General features: G+C 35.6%; 1 protein-coding gene and 1 pseudogene across 1 annotated transcript; both read left to right on the top strand.

Annotated features, from left to right (window-relative positions):
- Positions 1 to 2,870: 2,870 nt before the first annotated feature.
- Positions 2,871 to 8,877, top strand: LOC142630392 (lipoyl synthase, mitochondrial-like). Its single transcript, XM_075804381.1, has 4 exons — positions 2,871 to 3,390; positions 4,751 to 4,962; positions 6,931 to 7,310; positions 8,360 to 8,877. Exons 1-4 carry the CDS (start codon positions 2,987 to 2,989, stop codon positions 8,477 to 8,479), a joined length of 1,116 nt encoding a protein of 371 aa, XP_075660496.1. The 5' UTR covers positions 2,871 to 2,986; the 3' UTR covers positions 8,480 to 8,877.
- A 6,924-nt stretch (positions 8,878 to 15,801) lies between these two features.
- LOC142632797 (WEB family protein At1g12150-like) lies at positions 15,802 to 18,147 on the top strand (annotated as a pseudogene).
- The last annotated feature ends 3,315 nt before the right edge of the window (positions 18,148 to 21,462 follow it).

Raw genomic sequence — 21,462 nt, 5'->3', positions numbered from 1 at the left:
CTTTTTGTACTCATCGATGCAATCTATGAGCCGACGCACGCTTCTGACAGGCTTTTTTGTCAAAGATTTCCTCAAGTCATGCTCCGTAAGTAGGCTGACCTTGAAGGTCCTTATCACCACATCATCGAAGTCCCCATCAATTTCATTGAACATCTTCCAATACCTGTCCGAATATGTTCTCAGGGTTTCCCCTTCCCTCATGGCCATGGATAATAATGAATCCAAAGGCCGAGGAACTCTACTGCATGTGATGAAACGAGAGCCAAATGCCCTAGTAAGTTCCTTGAAAGAATTGATAGAGCCTACCCTCAAGCCATCAAACCATCTCATGGCCACGGGCCCCAGGCTAGAGGGGAAAATCTTGCATATCAAAGTCTCATTCTTGGAATGTACTGCCATCCTTTGACTAAAATGGCTCACATGCTCCACAGGATCCGTTCGGCCATTGTAAATAGTGAAGGCCGGTTGTGTGAAGCGTTGAGGTAGCCTCCCTTCCTCCAACTTGCGTGTGAAGGGTGACCTGGAGATTTGGTGCAACGCCCTGCCCATTGCATCATTTCCCAAGCCCCTAGAAGAATAATTCCTACCCTGCCGCCCATGCAGGTTGTCTTCCTCGCAAGAGAAAGATTCATCTAGGGGAGTTCTAGACCTCTGCCTGTAATTGTCATCCTCGGAACCCTTCGAAGAGGGATCGGAGATAGAAGGAGTTTGCCTTCGCCTCTCGTGACATAATTTCCTTTTTAAGCTGTCAATTTCTTTCTGCATGGCCTTGGTATTTTCCTCATGAAGAACTCTGCTTCCCGCTTGTGAATGACTCCTACTTTTGGTAGTGTGTGTAGTATGCACACTACCTTCCCGGTTCTCCTCGTGCCCAGGATGCAAGGAGTGATTCTCCTCGTCCCACAGACTCTCCACGGTGTTGTGGTCCTGATCCCACCATGATGTTTTAAACCTCTTCAAAGACTAAATCCCCACAGACGGCGCCAATTGTAAGGACACAATTCGAACTCCCGATCCTCAATCAAAAGGGAAAGGGCTTAAAAGGCCTTTTTACAATAAATTTGTAGAGAGTGGGCTTGATATATAGATTTCAAAGTTGGTTTAAACAATAAAGAAAGAAAAGGCTTTGGGCCCAATGGCAAAAATAAGGAGTTATCTGTAATAATATGAATGAAAGCTCCTCCTCGGACACAATCCGAGGATAGTTTATGATATTACTTTTTAAGGTCGATTACAATGGTTTATACTATTCTTTCTCTTTCTCAAAGAAAAGCCTCCTTTCTTCCGAAGGTCTTTTCTCTTATTTATACTCCTTCTTTCTTACATTCTCATCTTCCACCTCATGGTTATAACGCTGGTTTTAGATACTTGTCCCATCAAATTTCCCTGAAGTCCTCTAGGATCAGGGACCAAGTTCCAAACCTCATGCTCAGGTCCCATTTCTCCATTAATGTAGTCAGTATATCAATTGCAGAGTCTTTAATGTATGGGCGGTGGTAGCAGCTTTACCTTAGATATCCCACCGCCCTTTCTATTGTCCTCCATGTGTACCGTGTCTTCTCGTAGCCATAGGAATTTCTATAACATACTTTGGGAATATTAAACCTCTCTTCCTATGACCTCGGCTTTACTATCCGAGGACAAAACTTTCCTCGGACATAATTTGTCCACACGTTATCACATCTTTACCTAGCATTTTCTTTACGAGGTACATTCATGTACCCCTAGATCATTTGATGTCCTCGGATTGAATTTTTAGCCCAAGAGATTTTTTGGGCCATCCTTTATAAATTATTGAGTCCAATATCCCTACATTAGTCATTTGAAAAATATTTCTAGCTCCACCACTACTTAAACCTATAATTTATTTTTATCCTCCTTGATGAGGAAAACTATGACATCACCTCATCTAAAGATGAGTTTATTAATGTAGCCAAAGTGGCAGCTTGGGTTATTGAAGTGGTAGGTGGACAGGGCATGAAAAGCTCCAATCATTAGGTATTTAATAAAAAAATAAAATATATTTCTGAATTAGTTTAAAGGAATACACAACAATTCAGGATTAAAATTCTTCATGATTACATTTTCTTCTTTCTAATATATTCCTGATCACCAAAGATTTTATTTATTTATTTATTTTTTACATTTTATTTTTATATTTTTTATAATTACAAAATTTTCAATGATAAAAAATAATAGTTATATTATTAATCAAATGTTTAAATTACAAATTATTGTAGTCTAAAATTATACACAAAAAAAGTTTATTAAGAATATAAAAAACATGCAATTAAATTTTCAAAATATATAACCATATTAATTTTTTTAGTGAGGTTGTAGTCATTGACTACAATCAAGTTTATAGCCTAATTTTGTCTTTAAAATTACACATAATTGATCACTTGCATAGCTCCATCGTCCCTTAAAAGTTACAATGACTTTTGAGTAGAGTTGTGGTATACTTTTGTATTATAATCTCTTTCTCTCTCCCTTGTATGCGTGTTTGTTTTTCAAAAAAAAAAAAATGATCATGTGCCTAACGAATTGGAAGAAAATAGTTCCAAATCCAATTTTGAGCTAGACTTTTTCTTTATAAATTAGGCAAAACTACAACTGCTATATTTTTTGAAGCGAAAGTTTCAACTTATGGCATGTGTTGCTCTTGTCAGAACAATACATCAATTAATTATTGTAATGTGCTTTCAAAGTTCAAATATTTTATTTGAGTTTTAAAAAAAGAAAAAGAAAATTTAAAAAGTTGGTACGTAAATCAAATAAATTAAAACTAGAAAATAAAAAACTCTCAACATGTAAAAAAAAAAAAAAGTTGAAAAAGAAAAAGAAAATGGAGAGACAACAATGAACGTTCAACAACCACCACTAGTCAAAACACCAAACCCAATCTCCCTCTCTCTCTCTCTCATACGCACAAACACAGAGCGAGAGAGAGACACACTACACACACACACACACACACACAGAAACAATGCAATGGAGGTGGAGAGCCCTAAGCACCATAACCAGAACTTTTTCCTCCTCCTCAACTTCCACAACAACAACAACAGCGCCGCCACCTTCTGAATTCCCCAAAACCCTGGAGGGTCTTCGGGCCCGCCTGGCCCGAGAATCTCCGACCCTATCGGAATTCGCGTACTCCGTCGAAGTCGGCACCAAGAAGAACCCTCTGCCCAAGCCAAAGTGGATGAAGGAGGCCGTTCCCGGCGGCGAAAAGTACGTTCAAATCAAGAAGAAGCTCCGTGAACTCAAGCTCCACACCGTCTGCGAAGAGGCCAGGTGTCCTAACCTCGGCGAATGCTGGTCCGGCGGCGAAACTGGCACCGCCACCGCCACCATCATGATCCTCGGCGATACCTGCACTCGCGGTTGCCGGTATGGAAACAAAATTATGCATTTCATGATTTTATCATTGTCTAAGCTTTCATGATTTTTAGTTCTGTAAATACAATTTGATTTGCAATGCCAATATCTAATTTGAACATTATTCAGCGCACTTAAAAAAAAAAAAAATTCAATATCAAATGATTAGAATTCTTGTTATGATTAAAAGTAAAAGAGCCCAGTAAAATTCAATAGTAATCTTATTACAATAATGGGGTTTAGTTAGTAGCTCAACTGGTAAATTGACTGGTTATCGAATAAGAGATTAGATTTGGGTTTGAACTTCGGACCCCAATTATAAAATAAATAGAAGGGTAAATTGCCTATTTGGTCCCTGACCTTTTGGTATTGTGTCAATTTGGTCCCTGGTGGATGGAAAATGCTCACCCTTATTATCAGCTATGAAGCACGGACGCGGCTGGGAGGGTGCTGCACCCGAGTCTGACGCAGCTCGATGCGGGGTGTGGCGTCCGACGTGGCTGCCCGTGCGTTGGTGCCGCGTCTGAGTTTTTTTTTTTTTTTTTCACGGATTTGTGCCGACTCGGCTTGATTCGCGCTGATTCGGGCAGATTTGGCCAGAATCGGGTCGTATCGGCCAGCGACTGAAACGGCCGAAATCGGCCTTCAATCATGCCGGAATAGCCGAAATCGGCTTTGAATGAGGCCCAAACATCCTAAATCTGTCCTCCCTAAATTTTATTTTGAATATTTGTTGCTTTTTTTGTGTTTTCTTTTTTGTTTTGTGTTTTTTGCCTTCTTCTTTCTTTGTTTTGTGAATTAAGGCATAGTAATGTATTTTTTTAAAAAATTTTAATAGTAAAAATATATAGAAAATATAAATAAAAATATTTTTAATAATTTTTTAATCGTCGCACCTCACCGCACCCACACCCTACTTATTCAAAAATTGCCGAGTCCCGCACCCGCACCTGAATCTGGAAACGCACCCGTGCTTCATAGATTATTAGGGGTAGAGATCATGTTGACACACTACAAAGGATTAGGGACCAACTTGACACATTTGAAAGGTCAAGCACCAATTTTTTTTTTTTTTTGATAAGTAATAAACTTCATTGAAATTGAAAAATGTTGAAAAGAAAAAAAGAAACACAACCTAAATGTTAGGGGCCAAATACGTAATTTACCCTAGATGGATGGGTAAAGTGTGACTTTTAAATCCACAGCTTGATAATATCTGGTGCCAAGTTGTCACCTGCTTCTTATTTCTTTGATTTTAATAGAGTTGGGTATGTTTGTGGAATTGATTCTGTAAGTTTGTGAAGAGGGATGGATGGATGGGTGTATGGTATACTTTGTTTGATATTGTAATTCAAATTGTTAATTTTCTCAGGTTTTGTAATGTGAAGACATCTCGTACACCTCCACCGCCTGATCCGAATGAACCGGGGAATGTGGCGGAGGCAATTGCTTCGTGGGGTTTGGAATATGTGGTGATTACAAGTGTGGACCGGGATGATTTGCCTGACCAGGGGAGTGGCCATTTTGCTGAGACGGTGCAGAAGTTAAAGGTGCTGAAGCCAAATATGCTGATAGAAGCCTTGGGTATGCATGAGCTTTGGTTTTTTATTTTTTAAGTGTGAGAATAATTGAAAGGTTTGCAAGTATAGGTAATTTTTATTTAGAAAAGCAATAGATTGCTTGGAATTTAACCATAAACATAGGCCAGTGGACACTACAACTAATGTTGCTCTTCTATTATTGCCTTTGAAATCCATTTTCCTGGATTGCTAGAATTGGCATTTGATTTAGTGACCTTTTAAGCTCTGTTTGTTGGGTCTTTTCAAATGAAGCTTCAGCTTTTAAAAAGTGGAAGCTGCCTGCATCTTTTTTTGTAACTCAGAGATTATTTATTTCACCAATTTTGTGGAGTGGCTTTTGAGAAATGCTGCTCAAAGCTGCTTAGCTTGTCATAGTTTTAAAACCTGCAGCCCTTGATTGGGTGATTAAGCCTTTTGTTATGATTTGTGAATAGTGCAGCTCATGTATGCTATAGGCAGATCCAAACAAAGCCCCCTACATACTTGTTTTATAATTAATTGTAAACTTTACCTAGATTGTGGATTGAATGGTTGAACTTGGATCCATTGTTATACATGGTAAGGGTTTGCTTAATTATAGAAAGTTGGATTACGTTGTCAATGACTCTTGATGTTAACATTTCTTGGTCTTCGATATGTGTCTTGGTTCTTTCTGTCATGTTGCTTGCATATTTTTGGATTGTGCAGATCATGATTTTGAAAATGTGGTTCATATGCCACGCAAACCCTTTAATTGGCTGGTTGTGTAATCTCTATTGGTGGTGCTGGAGTTTCAACTAGTTGGGCTGAATATTTTTTTATGTTGAATTTGTATATATGGATATGGAAGCTCATTTACACTACTAGTAGTTTTAGAGAGGCATTTGGATACTTTTGTTTTTTATGGGACTTACTGTAAAGTTCTCCTAGACAGTGGAATGCATGGTTAAACATTTTTTAAATCTACTTATATTTATGTCTATAGCTGTTTTAAAGGCATCTTTGTTCTTTCTGTGATGTTGCTTGCACTATTTTGATTGTGCAGTTCCTTGGAAAAGTCATAGATAGCCTGGGATTTAATTGCAAATGTAGGCTAGTAAACACCACGGCTAATGCTGCACAAGCCGGCAATGTGTTTCCCATTTTCTGTTATTCCTGTTTGTGTCATAACAAGAGGGATAAAACAAACCTCTAGGAGTTTGGAGTGCTTTGAGTTAGGACCAAGCAAGATAAAACGAACTTCTAGGTGTTAGCACATAGGGTTGGACCTAACCATTGGGAAATTCCAAGAGATAGTTTATTCATAATTCAAACTGTAATCTATAAGACTGTCTTCATATATAGGAGTGTGTTGTTGTGCTTTTATAGACTATTAGGACTAAGCCTAATTCTAACTGAAATAGGAACACCCGAATTTTAATTTATTTGGGAAATCCCAATTATTGAATTACAAAAATAACCTTGACTCTAGGAATTAAATAAAATACGAATTTTTATAATTTACTAATAATACCGAAAATAAAATACATTTGACTTTGAAATTTAAATAAAACTGGAACTAAATAATTTTTTTTTACCTTCTCTTAATCAGTTGCTTGCACTATTTTTGATTGTGCAGCTCCTGATTTTTCAAATTTTGGTTCATCAGCTATGCAAGCCCTTTAATTGGCTGTTCGTATAATCTTTTTATGGTGGTTCTGGAGGTTTGACTAGTTGAGCTGAATAATTTTTACGTTGGAATTTGTTTATAGGGAAGCTCATGTACACTAGTGGCAGTTTTAGAGCGAGGCATTTGAATACTTGTTTTAGAACTTATTATAAAGTTTACCTAGACTGGGGAATGCATGGTTAAATTTGGATCCAAATGTAGGCATGATTTGATTCTGCTTATATATAGGAAGTTGGATTACTTTACAAGGACTCTTTGATTTATGCCCATAGATGGTCTCAGTCTTTGTTCTTTCTGTAATGTTGCACTATTTTGATTCTGCAGTTCCTGATTTTCGAGGAGATGCTGGCTGTGTAGAAAAAGTGGCGAAATCAGGATTAGACGTTTTTGCTCATAATATTGAAACGGTTGAAGAGCTTCAGAGTTCTGTGCGTGATAACCGTGCTAATTTCAAGCAGTCTTTAGATGTTCTAGTGATGGCCAAGGACTATGCTCCTGCTGGAACACTTACCAAAACTTCAATAATGTTAGGCTGTGGAGAATCACCTGAGCAAGTTGTCAGAACTATGGAGAAGGTGAGAGCAGCAGGTGTGGATGTGATGACATTTGGTCAATATATGAGACCGTCAAAGCGCCATATGCCAGTGTCTGAATACATTACACCTGAGGCTTTTGAGAAGTATCAAACTCTTGGCATGGAAATGGTATGCTTGAATATTATGTATTTTGATTATGGCACATTAATTGGTTCTATTCTTACATGCATGGCTTGTTTGATCAACTTTATTGTAGTTTGGGCAGATGATCTGTCTTGGGCTGTGTTATGTGCGTGTGTATGTGTGTATTCTATGTTCATTTGTTGCATGCTAGTGACCATGATTGGTAGTGCTGCAGCATATGCTCCCTCTCTAATTCTTAAATCCCCCTCCCTCTCTCAGTCCCCTTCCTGCAACATGATGGTAATAATAGTACTTTATTAGGACCTTATATATATTTACAATTTCTACTTTCTCAATATTCACTTAGAATTACCTGATTGTAGTACCCTTTAATTGTGATGGTGTGTTCTCCTCTTTTACTTTACTGTGCTTACTTGGGAAGTCATTCTATATGTAAAATATATGATTTATACTTCCTCCTATGGAGGAGAGTGCCTTTAGTGACCAATCTTTTTCTCTTCCTTATTTTTTGTTTTTTATTTATGCTTTAGGGTACTAGTATAGTAATGCAGCAGATTGAACATTATCGGATTATCAATTTGGTTTTATGCGAGGGAGGTCTACCATAGAAGTATTTTTCTTACTTAGATGTCTAATTTAGAAATATAAAGATGTATGATAGAGGACCTAGGGAGATTATTTGGTGGATTTTATTAAAGAAATGAGTTCCTCTAATATATATTGTGGTGATTAAGGATATGTAATGATGGAATTGTAACTAGTGTGAGAACAAGTGGAGGCATCTTACATCTTGCTCAATCAAAACAAATACTGAAGAGCATTCAAACGTTAGGATTCCAAAATCACAGTAGAACAATGAGTCAATGAGACATTTGATTTCTTGCCTATCTCTGGTTAATTTGATACATTGTTTTGATGTACTACTTTGTATTAAACATATGCTGATTGTCAGTTGATCATGTCAAATGTACATATCATTCTCTCTCTCTACATGCATAAAGTTGACAACGAGAATTTTTTCTCAATGTGAGTGCATGCATAATTATTATCAATTGTGTGCTTTGGATGGACAGGGATTTCGATATGTTGCATCTGGTCCTATGGTTAGATCTTCATATAAAGCAGGTGAATTCTACATCAAATCCATGATTGAATCAGATCGGGCTGCTTCTTCACAGCTTCCTGTTTGTTGATGAGTATTTTTTTTCCCTCTTGCATATAATACCATAAAATCATCACTTCCTGTGTATTGTTTAAGTGATAATTACTTGGGCTTAAGGTCAATCAGCTTTAGTTCTTTTTTAAAGTGGCCAGAACCTTGTAGCTCAACTAGCACTTCCTGGTGTTTTTAACAGAGACATTTAAGGTTCAATTCTCTCCTCCCCCACTGTAACTATAAAAATAAAAAAAATTTACTTTTCTAAAGTGAAATATGGTTAGGATGAAAATAGACAAGAAGGCTATTCCTCTTGGGTGCCAAATTCTTTATGGTATAAGATAAGCTTGAAATTGTGTGGACACCAGTGACTTTGTAATCCTAACCTGGTCGCGTACATCCAATTCGTTGTAATTATTCAATTTTGTTCTGCTGCTCTTTCTTTGATGTTACCTCTTTTTATTTTTATTTTTATTTTATTAAGTTGCTGAATATCTAGTATAGTGCTAGCACTAATTGTTAATCATATCCATGTTTCATTTTTGGTTTTTGAAATCCCCTTTGCGAATTTGGAACATACAAATATGCCAAAGATCTCAGTGGATAATTTGCCCATTTCCTTGTCTTCTCTATAGAAAATTGAAATTTTCCATGATGTACAATTCAATAGTTTCTAGATTGCTGCTCTCACTGACATTGTCTTAAATTATTTATACTTGCATTTGGGTCTACTTGATTTGAAATGGAATGCCAAAAGTGTATCAGCAGATTCAGCACTGCCGGAAAAATGTACTTGAAACCATATATAGTTTTTCTGTTGCAATCATATTGGTGGTGGGCTGGTGGCAGTGTCAAATTGCTTAAGGCTTTGTCGGGGGGACATGGTGCAGTAGCAGGGTGTGCAATGAAGGTAGGAATTTCCTAGCCAGGCATCAAAATCGATACGCTTTTGGCATTACAGTGTCATCCGCACAGCTTAATTAACAGAATTAATCACAAATATGGAGGCAATGCAAAGAAAAATATGGAAGTACGAGTAAACAAAAACAATTAAACCACAAAATGATGTGGAAAAGAGCTATATAGCTTCTCTTTTACTAATCCACTAAATAGACCAAAGCAAAATGTGTTTATTTATAGGATCAAATCAACACCCAACAGGCCACATTATTCAGATTTTTGTGGAAAGAAAGGAAAACAAAAACTAAAAAAATTCTGTAGCAATGATTGATCACCCTTGACGCCACTAATAAGTAGGGTGATGAAATTGGCTGCCATCCCATGTCACGAGTCATGACTACTACAAATTCTACTACCACAAATAATGCCGGCCTTGAATGACTGATTAATTACACTGCAAGAATGAAAACAGTGATACAATATTATAGAGGATACACTTGGAGGCAAGGGTTATGAGTTTGATGCCTCTGCAATATCTACCAAGTAAAGTGAGTAATGGTTGATCAAAGACTCAGTTAGAAAATGTTCGATCTGAGTATGACCATCACTTAAAACAAACAGCATATGCAAGTCCTGTGACATTCTATTATGGTAAATGATGAAAGGCTTATAAAGCATGGAGGTGTAAATGTGTAACGGTTGGGGAAAAAAAAAAAAACTTTCTAATGCAGCCACTGGAATAATTGCTTAACAAGTACTATAAACCTCTATTGTAGTACACTAATGCCTAGTCTGTGGATTTCATAACTGTTTCCATAAAAATCATGGATTTCTTGCAGCATCCCTGTGTGTCAGTGTCATGCTGATACTGCAAAATTGGCTAACTAAGCCAAGATGAAATGGATATGTAACCATTTGAACCAAGAGATTAGAGTTGGCAGGCCTTTCCTAGGTTTAGAAAATGGCGGACACTGGGCACGATCTGTACGTTTCGTAAATAATATATAATCTTCTCAGCACATATTGTGGGGAATCCTATATAGCATGTGATGAAAAATGCAAATAGTGTGCTTGTACCTAAGCAAGAAGCCAAGCGTAATCTTGTGCCTAGACTTTAGACATAATGGATATATCATACATGTATTCTTGGAAGAAATTCTTTAGAAGTAAAATATTAAAATTATTTTGCTACAAAAGACTTACAAACTTATGTGACAATAAATATCTGAATTATTAATTTTTTTTTGGTCTTTTTTTTTTTTGGGGTGATTTGTGACATTAGTTTAGAACTTTTATGCTTAAAGTTTTTGCAAATGGTCTCTTAGAGGACATTTGAGTGATGGGCTCAATGAACTTGAAGATCGTATTGTAACCACATCTCTCAAGTTCAAACCATTGTATTATATTGGTCCATGGGCTTTTAGGCGTGTATCATGGAATCAAGAAATTGTGGAATATAAGGAATTTAAGAAGTGTGGTATTGGTGTGGGAGGAGTGAAAGACAATTAAGAAGTGTGGGGGTGGTGAATGTGAGGAATTTAAATCAATGTTGTTGACACGGCAAACAAGAACTACTTATTAATGATATGAGAAATAATGTTTAGATGAATCGAGAAACTACCCTTTAAAAAGAGACCAGAAGAAATTCGAACTCATCTTCACATGAAAAATGAAACGTACCTAATAGCCTAATACTCAGCTAGAACTCTTTTTAACAGTGGACTAGTGAAGGGGCGGGTCAAATACATGTAAGCTAGAACTCTTTTTAGCAGACAAACAATTCTGAATCCTACAATGAATCATGTTCATGTCCGGGTCAAAAGCTACGGACGATTAATATTTTCCTTCTTATTGGAAAACCATGTGAACCTCAATTCAGCATCACAGCTACGTGATCAGCAAAGGCGTCTTCAATTTATTTTGGTATCATTTTGAGTACTAGCAAAGGCAATCACAAATTAGATGGAAGAGCGATATTACCAATTGAAACGGAAAATTTACCGGAATTTGAATAAAGAAACATAACTAGTAGTAATCTTGCATCTCAAAAGTAAGAAAAAAAAATTTAAATGAAAAAAGTAATCAAAATATAAATATTATTTAATTAATATTTAAAAATAAGAGAAGGCCTGAGGCCCAAAATGTGTTGAAGTAGCCCCTACGCTAGGCCCTATTATTAAGGACCGCAAATTTGAGTGGGATTTAAAATATTTTGTTTGAAGTTGAATTAAGGTAATTGACAGAAATGACACCATTTAAAATTTAAAACTTTTTTATTTTATATTTAAAATACTCAACACATATGAAACATTTTCAAGCAATGTAACCATATTTTGCATGAAAGTCATTTAACATGCCAATAGCATGCTTTTTTGGCATGATCATTATTGTATTAGTACAAAGAAATTAGTTCAACTGAGTCTAAAGTTGTTAACAACACCCAAACATTAAATCGATGATTTTACATAGAAGTCTTCAGTGAATACCACTAATGAGATATTGGATGAAACTAACTGTGAGGACGAGCATCCCTAATCCCATTTGAGTGGATTGTCAAGATCATTTTCGAGGATATATCTCGGATCTCGGGGACAAGCATTAGTTAACTATGGAGACGAGCACTAGTTAACCTTGGGGGCAAGCATCAACCATAGGAGGAACATGAAGTTAAATATCAGAGGAAAGAAAGCAGACTAGGCACAGGTTACGAGGAAGATGAAGAGAGAAGGGTGTAGAAGTTATCCCCTCCGCATTAAATGCAAGACAACTACTTCTCTAGTTGCATTAATGAGGAAATGACCATGAGCAGTAGTGGCACAGCTTAGATTGTTGGGTAGAAGTTTACTAAGGGTCCGTTTGGATAGAGCTTATTGCTGAAAACTGAAAACTGAAAACTGAAAACACTGTACCAAAATAATTTTTAAATGTGTGAATAGTGTCGTGGGACCCATTTTTAATAAAAAAAATTCTGTAAAGTGAAGTTTGTGGGTCCCGTGAACAGTACACGGGACCCACAAATGTGCTGAAAAGTCAGCAAAAGCGGGCTACTGTTCATGCATAGTGCATGAACAGTAGCTTTTGTCTCCTGACCCGTACAGCAGCTGAAGAAGAAAAAAAAAAAACACAAAACACAAAACACAAAACGCTGGACGTGGCCACAAAATGCCCAATCCAAACTCAGCCTAATATGTTTTAGATGAGACAGAAGTCCAGAGAATGCAATTTTAGCCCTCCAAGTGTAGGGTTAAGATAATCTGTGTGTAAATATAAAAGAAAAAGGAAGATCCCTAAAAGGGGAGCTTATTGGCGCCTTATCTTGTGATGACTCTAACCAGTATTGTGATCAATATCCACCCCATTCTCTTACAAATCTATTGACTTGGGCTTGTTGGGCCATTGTTTGGGTCATTCTTGGGCTGTGGGTCAATCTGTGCCCTTACACTAACAATTATTCACTTTTGTCATCTTAGGCTCAAAAGTGTGATGAGATTGCCATGATTGTCTCACAGTGTTTTATTCTTTTAAAAAGAAAATAACTGTTGATGTTGAAAGAAGAAATTTAAAGTGTATGTTTAACCAAGTCTCTCATTGTCTCACAAACAAAAATAATATTACTCTTATAGAAACAAAGGTGATACCAAAAAATAAAAGAGGAAGAATAAAAAAGAATAAAAATGCAAATGAACAAAAAAGTGTATTTATTTTGAAAACTATATATATGTTTTGAATTCTAAAAATTGTGATGCAAGTAATAAAAGAAATGAGAAAGTATATTAACCATATGGAGGAAAATAATGATGTAATTATATGACTTAGCAATTTATGTTTGTATTTCTCATTTTATTGTGAACTAGCAAGTTATTCGTGTGATGCATAGACAATGTTATAATGTTTTATGTAAGATAGTTTTGAAGAATGTTGTATAAATATTATAGTATAACTGTTATAAAACTTTTTTTATAATGAGTACATAAAAAAAACAATTATAAATTACACACATATATCCATTATAATTATTCAATTGAAGTGATGAGAAATATAAATATAAAAGAAAGCCTTTGGAGGAATATTATAGAATAAAAGTTAATATAGAATGTCTCTTTCTCTGCTTTCTCCTTAATTCTAAAAAAAAAAAAAATACCCATCCTAAATACCTATAGTCAATCACATCATTTACAAAACCCACAAATCTACAACATTTGACCATAACTAGGGGTGGCAAAATTGGACACGACCCGCGAACCCGACACGACACGACACGAAATTAGCAGGTTATGGGTTGAGGCTTAATGGATTCGTGTCATATTTGGGTTGACACGATGAACCCGTTTGATAAATGGGTTGGGTTAGGGTTCAACCTATGGAACCCGTTTGACCCGTTTGACCCGTTTAATTAAATGAAATTTTACCAGTATACCATTCAAACTATAGGTATATAAACTTATTAGTTGTTGTAGTTTATTTTCTTCGACGTATAGTGATTGATTATTTATGATATTGAGATATGTTTTAGTTTTGAATGATTATTTGTGATATAATTACTCATTAGTTCTAAAATTTAAATTTAAAATATTTATTTGCTTGTTTTTCCATAAATGTTTTTCTTCATTTTGATAAAATCAAATAAACAGGTCGACACGATTGACCTGTTTAATAAATGGGTTGTGTTAGGGTTGAGGAATCTTGACCCGTTTAATAAACATGTCGGGTTAGTGTTAACCCGTATAGTCGAATATGTATGAGTTGACACGACACGAACCCAACACGCGAACACGAATTGCCACCCCTAACCATAACATCATAATAGTAATTGCCGTTGTCACTCAATATAGAATTCAATCCCTCCTTCTTTGGTTGTAGCCAACTCACACGGGTTAGGATTAGATCTAGATAGGTGTCATCGAAAGATTGAAGATAAATGACATTATTTTTGGTCTGTGTGTATTTGACATGAGATGGCATAAAAGACAATGGGTAGGTATATATAAAGGATAGAAATGCAAGAGGTAAAAATGATGAATTAAAAGGTTTATTTTCCTTTATTAGTTTAGATGGAGTTTGTTTCACCAAACATTTTACCATTGGTTAACTACTAATTTGTCTTTCTCAAAAAAAAAAAAAAAAAAACTACTAATTTGTCAGTTATTTAAAATAATACCATATTTTTCTGTTTCTAAAAAAAAAAAAAAAAAATCAGACTGGGTTTACAATTTTACATGCCTTGTTGAGTCTTTCTTTGAAACAAGAAACTTTGACGGAAACCCCGCCAAAAAAAAAGACAAAACAAACAAAACAAACGAATGTGCAACCAACAAGTACTAGAATTTGGCTGTTGTCGATCAGTACAAGGTACAGTGCCCCATTGATCGTTAGTAACTAATAGTTACCAAAAAAGATAGAAAACAAACAAAACAAACGAATGTGCAACCAACAAGTACTAGAATTTGGCTGTTGTCGATCAGTACAAGGTACAGATAACAGTGCCCCATTGATCGTTAGTAACTAATAGTTACCATCGAAGTTCAAACCTTGGCTCTTCGACTATGACAAAACTCACCCCCTCAATTCCTCCAAACACCCAAAAAACCTAAAGTTACAACTTCTCTACTTCACACAACCAAATGTTTCATCATAGTATCACAAGCTTTTCTCCTAGCTCGTATTCAAAACTCACTTTTTCTCTGCTTCCTAATCCTTTGTTTTTCACCTTCCGGAAAATTCAGGTACCCATCTCTTGTTTTGTTGGTGATAGTACATGTACAATAATAAACAACCATAACATGGTTTCATAGGATTTGATACGATTCAAAATTTTAACGTTCATGTTATCTTCATCTTATAAGGTTTGTGTTACACCTTTGTGCTATTTTGTTATTATCTTTATCGTATTTGAACTTGGTCAATCTTTAATTTACTTATGGTTTTGTTATACAAGTTTTACTTCTATGCAAAACTCAAGTCGCTTGTTGATTATGTTAAGGGATTAGTATAGTTTACATGTGACATTTTGGGACCCTAAAATCAGTTCTATGTCAGAATTGTACCAAAGCCAACATTGGACAATACCCATATTTAAAACTAGGATTTACTGGTTATGACATGAATTATTTTTAAGTAATAAATTTGTTCATCTAGACGAGGAGAAGCAATACATAATTCAGATAGTATTGCTAGATACCCATCAGTTCCATGCGGTTAGGACTTAAGACAGACTTGTGAGATTTTAAAATGAAGCTTTCCAATTCAAATGTAGGTTGGAAGTGGCAAACAATTCTCCAGTTAGTTCTGTCTCAATGTACTCTTTATACCTTGCTCCGTGTGTGTGTGTGTTAAGACATGGCATGCTTATTCATCAAAAAGACATAGCATGCTTGGGAGTATGTTAATTGTGATTCACATCCATTGCAGATTGCTTTTTGGAATTTGTAGGGATCTACCAGTTTTCTCTATATACTTAACATGGGTGAGGTTGATACCAAACCAATTGAACCAGTCCAAGTTGCTCTCTCCTTGTTTGGTGACAAAGGCGAACAAAGGAAATCCCGGCCTACCAGCAGAGATGTAATATCTATATGTTCTTCAGTGTATAATAATTGATTGTATTGGGTGCTGAACTGATCATAAGTTCAATGGTACAAATTTAAGTTTGATTTTTTAAAATTTAACTGAATAAAAGTCTTTTCTTTAACTAAATCCATAATATATGTGCTAATGTTCTTGTTTGTGTATTATATATATGTATCATTGCCTTATGGTAAAGTTTTTGGGATCTGAGTTTGACACTGTATGCGGTTGCATTATCTTTGTTATACCTGCTCATTTGACATGAGTTTCAGTAGGTCCATTGCAGTGGTGAGTCATTTAGTTTATATAGTATAAATTTCTGATTCTTATGGATATTGTATATTTAGTCATGCTGAAACACTACATGGAGTAGATCAACACTGAGATTGACTTATTGTATTATGACATACTATTTGATAGAGATTTACAGCATGACATATTAAATAGTGAAATCAATTTCTTGCCCGTGCAATATACCTGTCCTATGAGCTGATTTATCATTTATTCAAGGTTCATGAATCATGATGACTACTCTTGTTTCATCATTCCTTGCAGAAGGAGTGTGAGAATGAGAAAGAGCTTGAAGGCTTTTCAAAGGATTTGGCCAACTACAAGGTGCAACTGGATGCAAAGGATGCTGCCTACAAGCAAGCCCTTCTAAAGCTGGATTACTACTAGAAAACAGTTGATGAACTTTCCAACCTGCTCAAAATCTCAGAGACTGAGAGAGAATTGTGCATTGATGAAAGTAGAGAGGCTGAAACTCGGATAAATGAACTTGAATCTAAGGTGAAGGAGATGGGTGATCAATTGGTAGAAACTGCAAAGATCCGAGAGCAACTTTCACATGTTCTGAGTGAGTTGAAGGCCACACAATCAGAGCTGCTTAGCATGGAAGCAGAACTTGCTGTTGCTAGAGATTCTAACCTTAAGGCCATGACTAGAGTGGAACTGACGGAAATTGCTTCCAACATGGAAAAGGAAAAGACTGAAGAGCTTCTAAAACGCATCTCAGATCTCAGTGAAGATATTGCTAAATCAAGGCTTGTTGCTATTGAAGCAGAGAAAGAGAAGCTAGCGGTATTGTCTGAGAAAGATGCTGAGATAGAGTTAGCCAGGGCAGCAGCAGTTCAAGCATAAGATCAGCTGGAAGATATCAGAAAAAAAATTGAAATGATGCAGGAATTGGAGATACAGCTTATGGCCAAGTCTGTAATTATTGACACACTTCCGCTAGAAATTAAGCAATCAAGTGAATTACTTAGGTTATCTGACAAATCTGCTACCGATATCATAAACAGTTTGAATCAACTTCAAGTAGATTTGGAAGTCAAGGAAAGAAGGAACTTGGATCAATCAATTTACACTGAGACATTAGAAATGGAACTAAATCGGTTGAAACTAGATTATAATAATTTAGAAGAAGAGGTAGTCCGCTTGAGCCTTGTTATTGAAACACTCACCAATGAAGTTCAGAAGGTAAAAGCTGAGATGGATGAGATTAAGGGAAGAGAGACTGAAGCACTGATTGAGATAGCATTGCTAAAAGCTAAACTTCATAAAGGGAAGTCCAAAATTACAGCAGCAGAGGCAGCAGAAGAAAGAGCCAAGAGTGTTAAATCTGGTCTGTATCTTGCAGTTCAACAGTTAGCTGTAGAAGCAGATGAAGCAAAGGAGGAAAATCTTAGGTTGAAGCAAGGAGCAGATGAGGCAGCCGAAGAAACTGAGAACTCTGAACTTGTTGGCTCTCAATCTGAGAACCCTTTGCAGAATATAGAGGCTTCCCAAACTGAGGAGTTGAAAATAGAAGATGAAGAGAAGATGGATAAGGATGATGATCACATAAAAATTTCATTGGAAGTATATGAGTCCCTTATCAGAAAGTTAGAGAAAGCTGATCACTTTCACGTGTCACTAGGGGAAGATTCTAGCAAGTTGAGCACACCTGAAAATAAGCATGAACTGGAAACTTTGAAGAAAGAATTGGAAATTGCATCTGCGAAAATTGGGGAGTTCAGGAATCGAGCAGAACAGGCTGTTAGCAGGGCTGAGTTGACTGAGAAAGCTAAAGTTGCAATTGAAGAACAACTAAGGAAGTGGAGAGAGCATAAGCAAAGGAGAAAGGCTGCTCTAGCTGCACTCAGGGAGGAATTTGCTCGTAGAGAATTTGACCCTCACTATGAGAAACCACCTACTACAACATATCAGCCTTTGGGCAAAGTTCTCAACATGAAAATTTAGTGTGAGAAGTTCTGTGAAACTTTAGTTTGATTAACTTTTATGTCAAAGGTGTGAACTGCTTCTAGGACAAAGACTGATTCTGATATGAATCAAAACCTTGTATTATGATCATAGTTCAATAATTCTTTATCTCTGGTGCAGTAATTGCTACAAGTATGCCCATGTAAAAATCGGAATTCTAACTATTAGGAACCAACCAAGCAAAACAATGTTACTTTTTTGTTGTCGTTGATAATCAGCAATTATATATTCTTATATGTGATGAGAATGTTGGTGGAGCCATATAATCAGCAAAACATTTATATTTTTTGTTGGTAGAGCTAAATTTTTAGCTTTTTGACACTATAAAAAGTGACTTTATCTATTTTAATTTATTATTTTATAACTTACTCTCAAGGTTGTCAAAATCAAGATCCTACTTAGGATCGTGGGAGGTAGGTGAGATTGTAGAATCGGACCGTGAATCGTAAGATCCTACATTATTTGAGAAAAAGACAAAAAATATACATTGATATGTTAAATAATCACATAAATTATACATTCACTGATACAATTACCATACATCACTACATCCATTTGTAAGCATCATTTAAAGAGACCAAAAACATTAAAATGTGACACTCTATTGGAATTTTTTATTTTGGTTTAACTGACACTCTCTCTACACTAGATTAAAAGAACTTGGTCTATTGAAATTTTATTTTTTATTTAGGTCCAACTGAGCCTTTTGTTAAGTTAAAGAAGATTACAAAAAAAAAAGTCATTTGAGATCGTCAGAATCATACGATCTGACCAATCTTGAACAATCGTAATGATCCTTAAAAGATTCAGATCGTTTTGGGCAGGTGAGATCGTAAAATCGTAGGATCTAGATCGAGATTTTGACAACTATGCTTACTCTACATGGTTCTATTTTAGAAAAATTTCATTTAAATAATATTTCTTAATTTTTTTTTTTAATTTTTAATTTTTCATACTTTTCTCTCTGTCTCTCTCTTCCTTCGGTCATAGCCACCCACTACCTATTGCCACCAACACAACCAGCCCACCACAACTCTGATTAAAAAAAAAAAAAACCACCACCACCAACCCACCTCAACGACCCATCCACATCAACAAACCATCACCTGGCACCACCATAACTCTGATTAAAAAAAAAAACCACCACCACAAACCCACCTGAACAACCCACCCACGTCAACAAACCACCACTTGCCACCACAACAATTTTGATTTATTAAAAAAAAAAAAACACCCCCACAAATTTACCTCAACAACCCATCCACATCAACAATGGCCATCAACAAACTCACCACAACCCAATAAAAACCCACACAACTGGTGACAACCCACAACCCAAGGACTCACACCACCGATGCCCACCACCGACTCACAGGCCACACCCAACGATCCATTCTTTTCAAATTGGAGTGATCGGAGCCATCAACTTTGTTGGAAGAGAAGGTAAAGATCGTAGCTGTATATGATGAGTTCAAATCTTCTGTCCTACTTTTCCTGCTCCACTCTATACTCCACTAATAAAAACTTGCCACGTATTCACCTAATTAATTAAATATTATCATTAATTAATAACGGTAGTATTTAATAAGTCAATAATGATAATATTTAATTAATTAGGTGAATATGTGGCAAGTTTTTATTGGTGGAGTATAGAGTGGAGCAGGAAAAGTGGGACAGAAGATTTAGACTCGTATATGATAGCTGTGGAGCTAAATTATTTGGCTTTGGCTCCACTAGTGTAACAAAAGTCCCATTTGTATTAAAAATTCTTCACAAAGCAAATTACCAAAATCTTTTTTATTAGTGTTAGATCATTCAACCTGAACCTTATTAAATTCACACTCAATGTGAGATCCAACAAAGATAAAAGCTATAAAAGTTAATACTTTAAATGGTTGGCACCTCTTGGTGTTTCCAACGAAGATACCCATGATTCGAATCCTCCCTCCTTCATTGTAACTATTGAATTAAAAAAAAAATATGAAAAAGAAAAAGTGGGACTTCTCCAATACCATGTCACAACCATGCCTCTAGTAATAACCCAATAAAGTTAGTGACACAATTTTTTTAACAGGAGCTGTTCTAGAAAATAGAAATTATAACCAAAGACTTATTTTAAAAATAGTACATTACAATTAGATTCTTGAAATCTCATGTTAGATTCTTCTAACGTTTGATTCCCGTAATATGAAGGAAAAATTTGATTCTGTAATGTTACATTACATTGTAATGTTAGATAAATGAATAATTATATACTTGACCCATTTAAGACCCGACTCAAAATCTACTCGGCCCACTCAATTGCCACCCCTATTCATAATAAGCATATATCAACTTCATATTAATTGGGGTTTGAGTGATATCTCAACGATAATGATGTCCTTTATAATGCCTCATGTCTATAGTTTCAACCACATCTCCCCTTAAAAAAAAAAAAACTAACAATAGCCAACGTGAGACTTCTCTAACATTGAATAATTAATTAACAACGGTTATTCTTATTATAACTTTATACCATGAATGCAAAGTATGTCACTGTCCTACTACTAGCATAGCTCTGGCTGGTAATACAAATTTGTATAAATTTGAGCTTGATGGTAAAAAAACTTCTACTCCACATATCATATTGAAAGTGTGTGTTAAAGCTAATGATTATATACTTCATGTAATCCACAATACAAATTTTGTGTAAGTTGTTTTAAACTTTAAATAAGATGTGTTGAACTTAATTAAGTATAACCAACCCAATTGTGGATTGAGGGTTGCGAGGAATTAATGTAGGAAAACTGGTCTTGCAAGAATATTGTACACCTTGAAGGCAATAATTTTGTATATTTGAAAATAACTCCTTTTTATTTAAAATGAATTCATTTATAATACAAATTTTTTATCTTACTTTTTGTGTTTTACTTTACATATTACCAATTCTAATTTGTCAAGATTTATTTCATAGTTCACGTTAAATAGTACAAATACAAAAGTGTCTTGCGTTATATATTTAAAATTTTAAAAGATGTGATATAACTATGTATATCTTTAGATCCAAAAATTAGATTCTTTACCGTAATACAGCGAAATGGTTTTGTTGAGGTTAGCTGGAACCACCCAGATTCTCTTATGCTTTGTTGTGCTTAGCCCTGTCCATTAAACCAAACAAAACTTATTTAAACCTAATTACTTTTTGGAGCATCCCAAGTGAAAGCTGGGGTTATTTTGAAAAGTTTGGTCAAAAGCAAGTTAATTCAAGAGCAAATTATGAAAAAACTTTTTCAATAGTCTCTAGATTTAGGTACA

This window comes from Castanea sativa, chromosome 4 (genome assembly GCF_040712315.1).
Source record: "Castanea sativa cultivar Marrone di Chiusa Pesio chromosome 4, ASM4071231v1".
NCBI classification, from domain to species: Eukaryota; Viridiplantae; Streptophyta; class Magnoliopsida; order Fagales; family Fagaceae; genus Castanea; species Castanea sativa.
The sequence above is the reverse complement of the archived record's forward strand: the minus strand, read 5'-3'. Positions and strand labels throughout refer to the sequence as shown.

What these genes read in the sequence shown, in the direction of transcription:
- LOC142630392 (XM_075804381.1), top strand. Translation starts at nt 2,987, where the DNA reads ATGCAATGGAGGTGGAGAGCCCTAAGCACCATAACCAGAACTTTTTCC. An exon ending in ACCTGCACTCGCGGTTGCCG is followed by an intron (nt 3,391 to 4,750) that starts GTATGGAAACAA and finishes TAATTTTCTCAG; the next exon opens with GTTTTGTAATGTGAAGACAT. An exon ending in TATGCTGATAGAAGCCTTGG is followed by an intron (nt 4,963 to 6,930) that starts GTATGCATGAGC and finishes TTGATTCTGCAG; the next exon opens with TTCCTGATTTTCGAGGAGAT.